This window comes from Watersipora subatra, chromosome 1 (assembly GCF_963576615.1).
Source record: "Watersipora subatra chromosome 1, tzWatSuba1.1, whole genome shotgun sequence".
NCBI lineage: Eukaryota > Metazoa > Bryozoa > Gymnolaemata > Cheilostomatida > Watersiporidae > Watersipora > Watersipora subatra.
In genome coordinates, this window is record NC_088708.1 from 58,836,315 (window position 1) to 58,850,198 (window position 13,884).

The 13,884-nt window shown below is 34.2% G+C and overlaps 1 protein-coding gene across 1 annotated transcript in view; it reads left to right on the forward strand.

The window, feature by feature from the left end:
* LOC137385949 (protein patched homolog 1-like) overlaps positions 1-13,884 on the forward strand; it is a 23,409-nt gene continuing 9,525 nt past the window's right edge. Inside the window, exons 1-11 of the mRNA XM_068072579.1 lie at positions 1-383; positions 2,977-3,068; positions 3,522-3,608; positions 3,808-4,000; positions 8,051-8,240; positions 8,688-8,757; positions 9,024-9,118; positions 10,329-10,449; positions 10,779-10,962; positions 11,893-12,050; positions 12,577-12,735. Coding sequence (XP_067928680.1) covers positions 3,027-3,068; positions 3,522-3,608; positions 3,808-4,000; positions 8,051-8,240; positions 8,688-8,757; positions 9,024-9,118; positions 10,329-10,449; positions 10,779-10,962; positions 11,893-12,050; positions 12,577-12,735 — 1,299 coding nt within the window. The 5' untranslated portion in view covers positions 1-383; positions 2,977-3,026. The remainder of the gene's footprint in view (positions 384-2,976; positions 3,069-3,521; positions 3,609-3,807; positions 4,001-8,050; positions 8,241-8,687; positions 8,758-9,023; positions 9,119-10,328; positions 10,450-10,778; positions 10,963-11,892; positions 12,051-12,576; positions 12,736-13,884) is intronic.

A 13,884-nucleotide genomic window follows, 5' to 3' on the forward strand; every position in this document is an offset into this window, starting at 1 on the left:
AGTCTCTTCTGCAACTGACCAACTGTTCGGTGATAAGCTTTGGAGAAACGCATTGCAAGTATAGTGTTGCAATTCTTGAATTTGTTGCATAACAAATTTGTTGAAGTATGTAGTTTTGGGGTTTTGCTATCATTGTACAGATCACCTATGCTTTTGGTGTGTTTACTATTTTAGGATCCATCTATTTAATGCATTGATAAATGATGATGTTTTGTTTTAGATTATTGTTCCGACTGCTGTAAGACTCGCAGGATATTAAATGAAGAATTAGCTTGTTTCTTTTTGATGCAATTATCAAGATGCCAGATTTTATAAGAAGTTTTTAGGCTAAATAGGAAACCTTCTACATGCTTCTGCCAAGCAAACTCATGTATGTGCATTAGGTAAGAAGTGCATATAGGTATATTTTGCTGTAATGTGCTATGTAACCATGTAGCTAGGTTTGATAATTCAAAAACAGTGACAATCTTTTTGTTTTACTCTGTTGCAACATCATTTGTGAACACTCACTTATATAAACGGAGAAATTGTCATTCTAAGCCTTGCCATCTCTCAAACTGCTCTACTCTAGGCCTAATTATGTTTCAAAAACCTTTATCAGGACATGTAAAAAGTTTCTTTACAAACATTACAACAAAAATGTTGTCTTATATTTGTTTAGACAAGTCGTGACAAAACAACATTGGTGAAGACCCTTTAAGAAACATGTATTGTCACCTTTTTCACTTTTGTCTTGCAAACAAGATACTATAATGTTTCTGCATAATCAAGTACTAATTTATAACCAAAAGAATTATTATCCCAGTTTGTTGTAACAATAGGTAAAACATAAAATCAATGAAATCAAATGAAAAAATCAAATTTTTTAACACACAACATAAAATTTGAGCAAATATTTAATTCAACATTAATGCGTTTTGTAAATTCATAGTTAAATACGTATGTATGCAGGTTTCTGTCACATAGCTGGTTTTAGGCTTTAGTGTTTCATACTTTGCTTATACAGTTTTAAAATCGTCGACTCCGCAAAAATCCAGGAATTTGTTTAGTAGTGAAAAAGGTGAAAGGGATGTGAAGAGAAAATGCATGACTGGATTGAAAATAGAGAAGATAGGTATGATAGGGGATGATAAGTGAAGTGATAATGATAAGTGAAGATACATAAAAATAAAGACTATTAAATGTAGAAACAAAATACAGTCAAACATGGATAACTCGCCCACGGATAGCTCAAACACATGGTTAATTCGAACGGTTTCTTTGGTCCGTTCCCATGTAATGGTAAATTGCTATAGATAACTCGAACTCAACACTGTTAACTCGAACTGTTTTTTGCCCAACGGCTACCGAAACGGTTGTTATCGCTTTAGAAAATCACTTTATTTCAAGCCATAGAGGTAAACCTCAACTTTTCGTAATTCATAAGCGTCGTTATTACCACCATCGGCAAAATATTTTTGTCAACGACTTTTCTAAAGGTTTGGTGAAATTTGATTTATACCAAACATCCGCTTAACGATTGCCCTTCCGAAGTGAGGTAAAGTGAGGTAATCTTTGCATAAACTTCAAGAAAAATCGGCAAAATTGATCGTGGGTAAAACGCTCAAAAGAAAAAGATGTCTTTTCTTTTGAGCATTTCAACAACGATCAAGTTTTGCCAATGTCAATCTAAAAAACGTCCTGGCAATAACATCACCTCAAACAACAAACCAATCTCAAGTGATAGAAAAATCTCTATACTTTTTGATAAAAACGTTTTAAACTTTGCATTAGAAGCATTTAATTTGAAACAAGCCAGTTGTGCTTTTGATTTATATTATAGTTTGTATATGTACATGTATCTACTAATAAATAAGTAAATACATGGACTTGTGACAGTGCTCTGATAACTTGAACGCTCTGATAATTCGAACACTTTTGCTTGGTCCCGTGAAGTTCGAGTTATCCATGTTTGACTGTATGACAAAGTTGTGTTAGTGTAAAGTTTATGTAGTTAACAATAGATTAGCTCCATATCTCTATCGCCACCTTTACACGAGTGTCCGCTGGCTCATGTGCGGCAAAGGCTACGCATTCGTTTGCCTGTACAAGCAAAATGTGAAAAAAAGCATTTTTTACTGATTATATATATATTTTAATTTAGTTTCTTATATTTATAGCGTCTTATGTAGTTTCTTATATTCATAGCTTTTTATGTCTAGCTTTATGTCTATATAATGCATTTGTTTGACTGCTATATATATATAATGACTTTAAGTATTTTTATTAAGTTTTTGAACACTGGAATGAATTAAACAAAATACAAAGTATCATTATAGGAATGTTTTATCATAGACCGGTTTTTACATACAAACATTTTTGCGGAATATCTTTGTATGAACTACCTTGTGTTATTGCGTGCAATATCAGCATTGATGATGTTATATATATGTTTACATGTTTTACTCACCGTAGGTTTCTGAAGTCTATTCTTAAAACAAGAAATATCCTAAGATAAATTGCTCAATTGGCGCAAACACAAATAAAAGAAAAGTTTTTAATGTCACGCTTGGTAGACCTACAAAAGTGTATCAAGATTGTTCTTCATAAATACTTGTTGAACTGTGAGATTTAGTAAGGTAACAGGTTTTTTGCAGTCACTCTTAAAATTATTGGTTTGATGTATTTCCTTCTATGGTGCACTTGCTAACAAACACAATCTTTTTTGGGTTGTTTCATAACAAGCCTCTAATGCTAACTAGATAATAAAGAGTATTTTGCCAATTGTCTGCTCTGTGTTTTTGTAATTAGCAGTTTAACATAAGTAAGTTATGAAATGAAAGTTATTTTATATTTTTTACTTAATTTTTTATACCACTAAAGATTAGGGCTTATTTGGTGATCACTCATGATTCTGAAGAGGTATAGAGTTAATTATAACTTCAAAAATATGGTAATAAATTTAATACTACTTACTTTATAACATATTTGTTAAAGATTGACGATGTAGTGGCTTTGCTGGTTAAGCTGATGCTTACAGCATAACGATGGGTGCATGGACTCAGCAGGAATTCCATCAGACATTACAAGTAAGTCTAGCAAGCTTTACTGCCTGCTGCAAAGCGCTGTAACGCTTTCAAGAATGGATGCCGATAGATCTTTTTGCTATTTTTACCTAGTCTTTGCGAGAAGCTTGTCTTTTAATGTTGATAAACTGTTGCAGTCATATTCGCCAAGCTGTTGGATTTATGAAAAAATCGCCTGCCTAAAATACAGATTATTGATTTGCCAAGGTTAGATGGTACTCGGAGCAGACTCATAAGTCTCAGAGACCAAAATACAAGCCTGTTAAGAGTTAAGAAAACTATTTTTCTAAATGCACTATAAATTGGCGATGGAAGGAAAAGAACAATAACAATTTGTCAGATTGTGAAACTATTTGGAGCTGTTTAAAAGATTTTTGCAGAGCTTGTGTGAACTGCCCCACTCCAAGAAAATGAGATGATGTACTAGTAGGATCATATCTGTTTATTCTGCTTCAGAATGGCTCTACATCTACAACTGAGCCAGAGTTGAATACAAGAACCAGCTGGGTGGATGCTCATATAGCTTTATCTCTGGTTAAACAAGTAAGTTTAATAGTAGACGCCTTGGATGTTTGCTATTATCCACTATTGTTCACTTGTTTGCATGGTTTGCGCTTGTGTTTTTGTTAGCAAATAGTTTAATGGTCCCATAATGATGCTGATCCACTTTTTAAGTTTATCGAATAGTTTGCTGCTCACTCGACTAGATAGCGAAGGATGATGTTTTTTATTATCTACTTAGGGCACTGTGACAGGAAACAAATGTGGACTCCTTCTCAGAGACTACGCTCAACAAAGGCTCTATAAGTTAGGTCGTTTCCAGCAGAGACATTGTGGGAAAGTGCTGATTATCGGTTTGCTTTTCCTCTCCCTACTCGGTGTAGGTCTAAAGACTGCCACATTTGAAACTGATCTCATGGAATTATGGGTAGAAGGTAAGTATCATTTGTTTAACAGAAACGCTACCTCAAAACTATTTACTGTTCAAAAAAGCAAGTAACAAAGTTTTAAGTAACATTGTTTTTATGTTATTCGTAGTAGTACAGAATATTAGTAATTTTTAAAACTATTTTAGTATGTTTCACCGCAGCAGCTCTATTTTCTCACACCTTTGTTCAGAATAATGAAGCGAGTAGATGCTTTTTTATCATCTTTCCCATCAGATAATGGGTTTAAATTAGTATACACATGAAATGCAAGTTGAATATTGACCTATCAAAACTTGGCACAGTTGGTAGGAATAAGAAGCTTTTGTTCAAGTTTAATAAAATATAGTATTTTGTGCAATATTGACCATAGACATAGGGCGCTAGACTATAACTGAATTGGCATGTGAAATCTTATGTAAAAGCATTCTGAGCAAAGATTGTAACCAACAAATATGTTTATCATTGTACGTAGATGAGGGACACAGTCTAGTAAATTAAAAGCAGACCTTTTAACCTACCTTTTCGGTAATGTGAGATTTGAGTGCAACTAAGCATTTCTGCAAGTATGATTAGTTGGCACATCAAATGAATAATGATGGTTACATGATGGAATAACTAACTAGCTGTCAAATCTTATCATGAAACCCTTTTATAATTGGAACCTTCTTATGCTATTTTAGTGTCATAAAATGCTGTTGCAAAAACCAACATTCACTCAACAAAAATTTTGCTGAACACCCTTGCTGCTCCATAACTCGGGCATCCTCCTGTTTTGTTGTTTGGTGAGTTTGTCCATTAAGGGCATACACACAGCGTTGTATTTAGGTGGTTTAAAAATGGACAGCTGAAGAAGATTCAAAATTACTTCCAACCTGCAATAGCTTTAAAAAATATATCTAGAATCATTCATTTGTGTCCGTTTATTTGTACTTAAATTAGCATTGCTTGATGATCTTATGAACTGGCAAAAGGTTTTTCTCTATAAAATTTTTTCATTTAGTCATTGAAAATGGTTTTCATTTGTAATAAAGAATCCCTAAAATTTGGTAAAAATATTTGCTAAGGATTAACTTATTGTTTAATAATGCTGTAAATAGTCAATTAGTTCTCACATTTCATGGCACCCAAAATGGATATGAGACAAAATGGCAATGGACACTAACCGGTGAGAGGCTTCGATACAAGCTGATAGACTTGTCTAATCAGCTCTGTGCAACTGAATATCTTAAATATTATCAGGCAATGGTAGCTTGCTGGTTTTCCTGCTGAATTCTATCTATGTAGAAAACTAAGTCCCAATCAACTTGTGCAAGTATCTTGATTGGCATGTAAAGTAATTGTCTGAATCACCAACTACCCAACCATCTTTCAATATGAGATTTTTTGAAAGGTATTAAGGAATAATAAAAAAATAGTGTCTGGTGATTAGCACAAATGGGGAATCCGTAATCATTATCAATGAATGATAAGTAATGAACGTATATACAGGTATAAAACTTTATATTATGACAGCCAAATGTTTTGCTCCCAAATGAAAGGTCTAGGATGACAACATGCACCAGTTACTCATTTATATCAGCTTTATGGCCAAATTTCGCAAATAATATAGCTACAATAAAACCAGAGATCTATCATTGGTAAAATTGCCACATTTACTTCTTTGATAAAAAATGTACAATGCACGCACAACTGTCTCTGATGTGTTGCTGTACAGATGAGTCATTTTGGTTATTGCTTGTTTAATCAGTCTCAGAACACATTAGTGATTAGTAGTGTCTATACTGGCAAAGGTGACAGACTCTTTATATTCCAAAGGTGACAGACTCTTTATATTCAGCAACTAACGCGTTTTTTATCTCACCAATAAGACTGGTTTTAGTGACTATATTTTACAAAACTTTATACTAAGGATTTAATGATTTACTTACTGATTTATTTTAGAAGTAGATTATCTACATTTGTGACTCATTTTGAAATTTAAATTTGCGAAAGATTGGTTATTTATTCGTTCTTAATACTGGGCTAAATCAGTAAGTATTTAAAATGTTTTTTTGACTATTTCCAGTGTTTTATTTGGTCAACGCTATTACTATTCTTTTATTACCTGTTCCCATTTATCACTTCTGATTGGTGGAAACCAATCAGCTGTAGTATTCTGATGTCGATATGTTGTTTTTCTGGACAGATGGTGGAGAAAATGCTTGAATGATTTTATGGCTCTTGTGTTTGAAGCATCATGAAGTGTCTTATTTCCTTATGAATATTTACTATAAGCAAAGTACCAGAGACCTTACCAGCTTGCACTCTGTTTCACTGCTATTTAAGCCCAGTCCAATGATGCGTGTGTATGGCTGTGAACTGGATGCCAGCTTTTTAACAATTGCCTGCCAATATCTTCTAGTGTAAACAACTAACCACAGCCACTGGCAGTCGTTGATCGGACCACCCTGGTAGCTTCAGTTACATTGTATTTGTGTACTTCTCATATATCAGCACCTCTCTACTTGAGAAACGATCTGCGCATCCTCAAGTGTTTTATTGTCTATGAATAATGGTCATGATATTTCTCTCCAGCTTTGAGTGGACAGCTCACTTTAGGGTATAAAAAGCTCTGCTAGTGTCAAATGGAACAATAGGTACCTGTAATGACAGATCTCTGTCTGGCAAATCTATCAGTCTGTATGTCATTACAGATAAAGAAATAGAACACACACGTACATTGTTTTTGGCCCGTGTCGTATAGGCTTTAGTATTTTGTGACAAGCAAAATGATGTTTGAAATGCATAATAAACATTTACATAATACAAATATCCTTCTCTTACTTGCAAAATATACTGTACACGATTGTTTAAAATTAATCGAGCTGGAAAGCCACAAAGCTCTGATCTAACACAATTCCTTAGAAAGTATTCTAGGAGATACGCGTGAACAATATTTTTCATTCTTTTACTACCACAAGACACCTGAAGCCGGCGTCTGATTAGATCACTCGGCATTAAAATAGAAAATAATATTTATGTGGTTCTCATTGTTTTTAATAGGCCATAGCAATTTATTTGCTGTAATAGTTTGCCAATATATCTTAAACATGGATCCACTAAAATCACAAACATAGTCCTGTTTGAATGTTACAATTTTTAACTAAAATATTGTTCATAAACAGTTTGTTTTGCACATTGGTGAATTCGAGTGCTTTTAGATTTCCTGATTATGCTATTATAAAGGTACATGTATAAATGGAGGAGTAATTTTTTGTGCCCATGCATACCCATAAGTGTCGAGTTATCATCTGTGCACAGCTTTCGATGATAAACGATTGACATAATTGCTATATCAAATAGAGCAAAATCTGCAATTGAAGCCAATAACAAACGTCCTAGTCTTCTTTGAACACGCTTTTTACGGGCATTCAAGATAGACGAAGATCTCAGGCTACATTTTCTGATAACTTTATTTAGATGCATGGGCATAGCCTTTGTGGCAAGGTTCTTGTGGACCATTGTGCACCCCGATCATAGCAACGATCATGGTAATTCTGCAATTGTGAAGGACTGACGATTCGAATCTGAATGACATGCATATTCCACACTCACATATCCCCTACTAGCAGGGAAATCAACAGCATCTATTGCCAGCTTTACAAATATTGTATATACATGTACATGTATATAAGCATAATTTATCTGAAGAGCTCTTTAATTACGTTGTAAATGTTTCACAAAATAAGAGTATATGAGTATCTTGTAGTAGCATTCAATTTTTTAAAATAATAGATGGCAGATATGCAATTGAATGCATATGTATAAATTATATATATATGCATATATAATACATTTTTATATAATTATATATAATAAATATATATAAAATATATATACAATATAAATTAAAATCATGTTTTCTGGTCTTTAATAAATTGTAGTACGTCACCAAACTCAACAAACATTATTTCTCTGAAACATCATGATTGTAGTAGATCTAGTATTAGACGCCATTAGATGTATATTACAGGCCGACTAATTCTGATTCTAGACTTAAATTTGTTCTGGTTACAGATGGTGGAAGGCTGTCTAAGGAGTTAGAGTATACCAAGTCAGTACTTGGAGAGAACTATGGTAGTTCAAGTCAAGTCATCGTGCAGACACCCAATGATCAGAAAAACAATATCCTTACTAAAACTTCTCTTTTGCGACATTTGGAGGCTGTCATGAAGGCAACACAGGTTGAGGTGCATCTTTTCGACAGGTAATTCCTGAATGAAAGCTGATCAGTGAAAGCTGTGTTACTCTGCTTCTCAGTCAGCCAATCAATCTATCTCGCAGCGGACAAAGCTATGTTCGATGCAGGCAGTTATGTATTTCCAATAGTATTCAACAAGTAGGGTTTAGCTTGCATCATTTGTTTTATTGGCTTAATTTGTTCGATGCTGAGTCCCTGAGCACACATCATTTTTAAAGTTAACAGAATTTACTAACCCGCGATTGCAATATTTTCTTTTGGTTATTGAAATGGTAGTAGATTGTTAAAAAGAACCTTGAAAATTTGATTTCATCGGATATTGTTTAAATATTGCAGATTTCAATAAAAATTAGGGCTGGCTTTAGATACAATTTGATCATTACAATGAAATGCTCCTTATGGTCAGGTTTTTGTTATGGAATTGTAAAAATGTGTCATAAAATTTTATTTTAGAATTTGGACCTTTGACGACATCTGTTTCAAAGCGACACTTCCCAGTTTTGAGGATGTTCTTGCAGAAAGGGTATGCTCATCGCAAATAGTATAAACATCAACGACTTAACGCTGATTTGCTGTTGCTTGTAATTCTTTATCGCTCTTCTTTTTCGGTATTTCACTTGAATCGTAATGGCAACATCATGTAAAATACATGTAAATTCGTAATGATTCTGTGTTAATTAGAAATCCTAATAAAATCCTAGATTCTAAATTTTAATCCTAGTTAGAATGAGCTAACTTCTATATGTCACTTTACAATGGTTTATTCCTGGCTAATCACATATTTTTTAGATGATGGAGAAGATGGCGCCATGTGTGATCGTATCTCCACTCGACTGTTTTTGGGAGGGGAGTTTTCCACTTGGTCCTAAGCCTCCACTGGAACTGTAAGTTATATCAACACACTACATGCGCTCTGCTGTGTACTCTTTCAGCTACAGTCCATGACACTAATTTGATAATTAATTGGATATAAGTAAAATACAGCCCTGGACTGATGTCAGACCATCAAAGATCAATAATCATTGGCTCATTAAAACTGCTGGAATAGTTTTGATATTCCTAAAAATTCATTTGTCGAAAAGTCATCTTTGAAATATATATTATTATTATATCATGTGGCATTCAGAAGGTAGTGACTGCCGCTAAACAATAAATATGGTGAGTGAAAATTACAAGTAACAAAATGTTTCCACGAATACTAAAACTAATAAATCAATGTGAAAAAATAAAAGTGCGCAGTATAGGAATTTTGCAATCCGTGCCATTGTCTTTGACCTCTTTAACACTTCTGTTCAAGTTATTACATTCTTGCTCATCAATGCATAGAATGAGACATCATAGAGTAATCAAAAAAGCTTCGTCTGGTGGAGTGCCATAAGCCAAAGTGTCAAATATTACATTTTAATAATATAGCTAGATCAATATTTAGAATGTTGATGTAATTATGCTATGGTATGGTGGCTATCCATGGTCTCTTAAATGGCCAGAACATTTCTAATTGTATTCATTTTACAAATCTTTAATCAAAATGGCTGTTAAGGTTTTTAATCTTTAGTTCTCACCGAGGATATGGAAAGACATTCATCATATTTTCATTCCATAGGAATTTCTGTAAACTCACCGCTGTATTTCACAATCTTGTACCCAAGTCGGGCAGATTGTAAATAGACCAATTTATTTTGACCTGATTTGTCTGGCTCATAACAAAGACATTCAACAGTTGACCACCAATTTTGACGATGAAATGACCCGGCAGTTACATTAAATGTCTGCATAAGTTAACGGATGGATGCACCAAACGCTTGAGCAGTCTTTGTTGCTTGATTAGTGAGTGACACTTGATTTTAAAAGAACTATTTCTGTCAGTTGACAAAATTCATACTATTGTTCTTGTCCTCCATCTCCTGGGTGGCAGTGCAGCTTTTCAGTCTTTAAGTTAGATTGAGTTTCTTTGTTGTACTTAGCGAGGCGTAGATAGTTTTGTTAGTGTATTTTTGCAAAACTTAGGCTAATTCAACTCGCATACAAATTTAATGAGTTTTGATTTGCTTTGTTGTTGCGCAATTATATAAAGCGTGTATTTTACTTTCATAGACCCTATCGGTTTGGCTTTGAGCCACTGAGCTGGAAGAATATGAGTCCGCGGTTGCTTGTGGATATTTTGCGAGAGACAATGCCTTATAGCTTTGACGTAATTCAAGACACACTGCGAAGGGTATGTGGTCTCTCCATATTTTCTTGTGTGGTCCATTTTTCTCTTTGTTAGCTTTTATATGCCGTTCTATTGTGCATGCGCTTGCTGTCAACATATTTCAATACTACCTCTCATTCAGAATAATTTGAATATTCAGTCACTGCATTGTATCATGTCATTGTGTCATTGTGTCATGTCGTTGTACTACACACGTGCCCCGGGCGCCACCTGGTTGCTCTTTTTGTTTTAGCAAGTCTGTTTTTAAGGAGTGTGATGGTTTATGGCTCCAGAACCAGTTCTTTCATTCTTTGTTCCATACGGCTTTACTATGTGTCCGCTATATGCTACAGACAGGTATTAGCGATGGCTATATAAAGAAGCCATGTCTGGATCCATCCAACCCAGAGTGTCCTCCGGAAGCACCAAATTATCAGTCGGAGGATGGTTTGGAATTGGTAGCACCTTTGCTTACAGGTGGATGTAGTGGTATCTCCGATCTGTACACGCACTGGCCTGAGGATATGATAATGGGAGGTGCGTTCGACAGAGTGATACACCAAAAACTTGTTGGAATGCGTTAATACCATATTTAAAGTACATAGCTATGAAACGAAACCTGACACTCACCCAAATTATCATTCCATTGTACTGCTTCATTAGCAAGCGTCTATTAATCTGAAGGTCAACAAATGTCTTTGAAATTATCGAAGCTTTTTAATTGATGGACTGCATTAATTTTAGATCAATCTCAACTCAGCTGCTGGTCAGATGTTTGAAATAATGTGTTAGTTTAACAAACAATTGTTTTATTTGACATCGATTGTTCATAAACATAAACCAATTAGTGAAAAAGCTTTAAAAATGACTATTTGTCAAATATTTACATAAAAAGGTAATCTATTTCATGGAGAATTTAGTTGGCTATGATTAGTCTGAGAATCATGTGATTTCCGCCATAGTCCTACAGTTTACTACTGTTGTTCTCCCATTATTACATGAAACAATTTGGAAGTATGCTATTTACCAGTTCTCTGCCAATAATTTGAAAAATCTTATGGTTTGAACTATGCAAAAAGGCTTAATCAAGCTGCCTGAGTGTCATGGAGCTGTTTTTACTATTGGCTTATTTTATATCGCAGTAAAGTAGCTGACAAAACTGCCTTACAGACTAGAGAACTTTGGGTGAGCCACCCGAGGTTTGCCCATTTGACTGTGAGCCAGATGGCTGACATGTGTTAAGGGTGTGCCATAAACATTTTCTTCTCGCATGGCACGCTCGATGAAGGACGCTCAATGAAGCGTCTTCAAATGCTCCATAAAAGTATGAAATGCATAAGATTTCTCAGACATGTGTTTTTTTTGTCTATCATTAACCCTGAGTCTATAATTAGTAGTAGGAAAAGTGAGCGACTTGATTAAATTTTTAAAGCTTCTGCTGGATGTGTAAGGTTTACAATTGTCCAGGTGTAATAAAGAATCGGAGTAATACGATTGTGTCTGCTGAGGCGCTACAGACTATCATACAGCTGATGGGTGAAACAGAGCTCTACAACTACTACCAAGGCACATACCTGGTCAGCTCTATTGAGTGGACTCCAGACAAGGCTCGTCAGATCATAGAAGTATGTATTATTTAGGTTGTTACTTAAGTCTGCTCGATTGAGTTATAGGTAACCTAGACTTATTCCCTATTTCTACAGAATATCTATACAGTAATCCCTCGCTACTTCAGGGTTCACCCCTTTGGCGGTTTTTGTACCTTGCAGTTAAAAAATGTTCGTTAAAAAATGAATTGAGAAGATGTGTTGAAATTAAAATACACAAATATACTTATATAAAATACATAAATTAAAAACATGTAACTTCCTTCTTACAGTGAACCCAGTTAATCACAAGTAATCACAAGTTAATCACATCTCTGCTTTAATTATTGTTACTGAAGTTAAAATATAAACGGAAAGTCAGTCAAGATAACTTCAATTTACTTACTATTTAGGAAATAAGTCCAATATGTTTAGAAAGCGGTTTAAGAATTCTGGTGTTAAAATTTTGGCTCATACATACACACACTTTAAAACATTAGTTTCCATATTGCGAGTTGTTACTTATTGCAGGGGATGCCAGTCCACATTCTATCCTTTTGCACAGGTATTTCAAAAAAAGTTCACGGAGGCTGTTGTCACTTACAATGGGATGTCAAATGTGACAGATTCGATCAGTTGCTTCACGCAGGCCTCTCTCGACTCACTTATGCAGAGCTTCTCTGAGGTCTCTTACCTGCGTCTTGCACTTGGCTATGGAATAATGGTAGGTGGTTTTACTCTAGCTTACAGAAAAACTAATGAGTTACCTGACACCAGTGTAGAAGTGTCTTTAATTGGTTGAGACCTTTATAGTAGTATTGCAGTAGTATTTAGGTCCATCTCATTGGGCTGCTGTTGCAGACATTATTTGAATGATGCTCATCTTGTTTGCGTTTTTCGAATCATCTCATAAAGATATGCTTTCGTAACTATGTATTTTAGTAAATCATAAGTTTACGGTGATTCCTCATTGCCAAATATTTTAAAATTAGCAGTATTAAGCTAAATACAGCTATAATAAGAAAAAATAACATTGTGTTGGCTACTGAAGCTAGAAGCGTTTAGTTGAATATCTGCAAAAACATATTGTACAAAATACAAGTGTTTTAAACATATTTTTCACATCAATTTGTAGTTTATAGAACTTCCATATGCATAGTAAACCCTCGACATACATCCCATTTGTACGTTGGAATAAACATTGTTATAAGAGTGTATTGTATTTGTTCAATTCGTTGTAAAGCCCAAAAACTATGAAAAAAGCGAAATTACATAGAGCATTAAAACTGATGCACTATTTGTAACAACCTAAATTATTGGAGAAGAACTAATTTAATCAAGTAATAATCAGTCAAAAAAGAGGTTTTTATTGTTAGTTTAGAGGCACATAAATGGAAGGCCTCGTAAAGTATTGGTTCAAAGTGAATAATAAAAATGTATGGTGTAACTTACGTTATGCTAAATATGCTAGAATTAATTTAATATTTTTATGCCAATTTTTAATTTTTACCTTGGTTCCTTTTTTCACTAAACTGTAACCTTTTGAAAAATTTTGGTTTGTCATATGTTGGAAATTACTTCGTATTCGAAGCCGATATTTACTCAAATTTCTGTTTTATGTCAAAAAGTCATGTAGAGGTGATTGTAAATCAAATTTTCATAGAACACTGTTCACCGTACAATAACAAACTGTAATATTAGAGATAGTTTATGTTCTGAAACTGTACCGCCTGGCCAGAACTTTTTTTTTGTTCTTCCTGCTTTTAAACATATCTGCGATTCTTAGCACTTTAGGGGTTATCACTCTATTGTTCGTGTAATGACATTTGCGCGTGCTAAAATTTCAAATACAATTCGTTTTATGTTTTGTCAG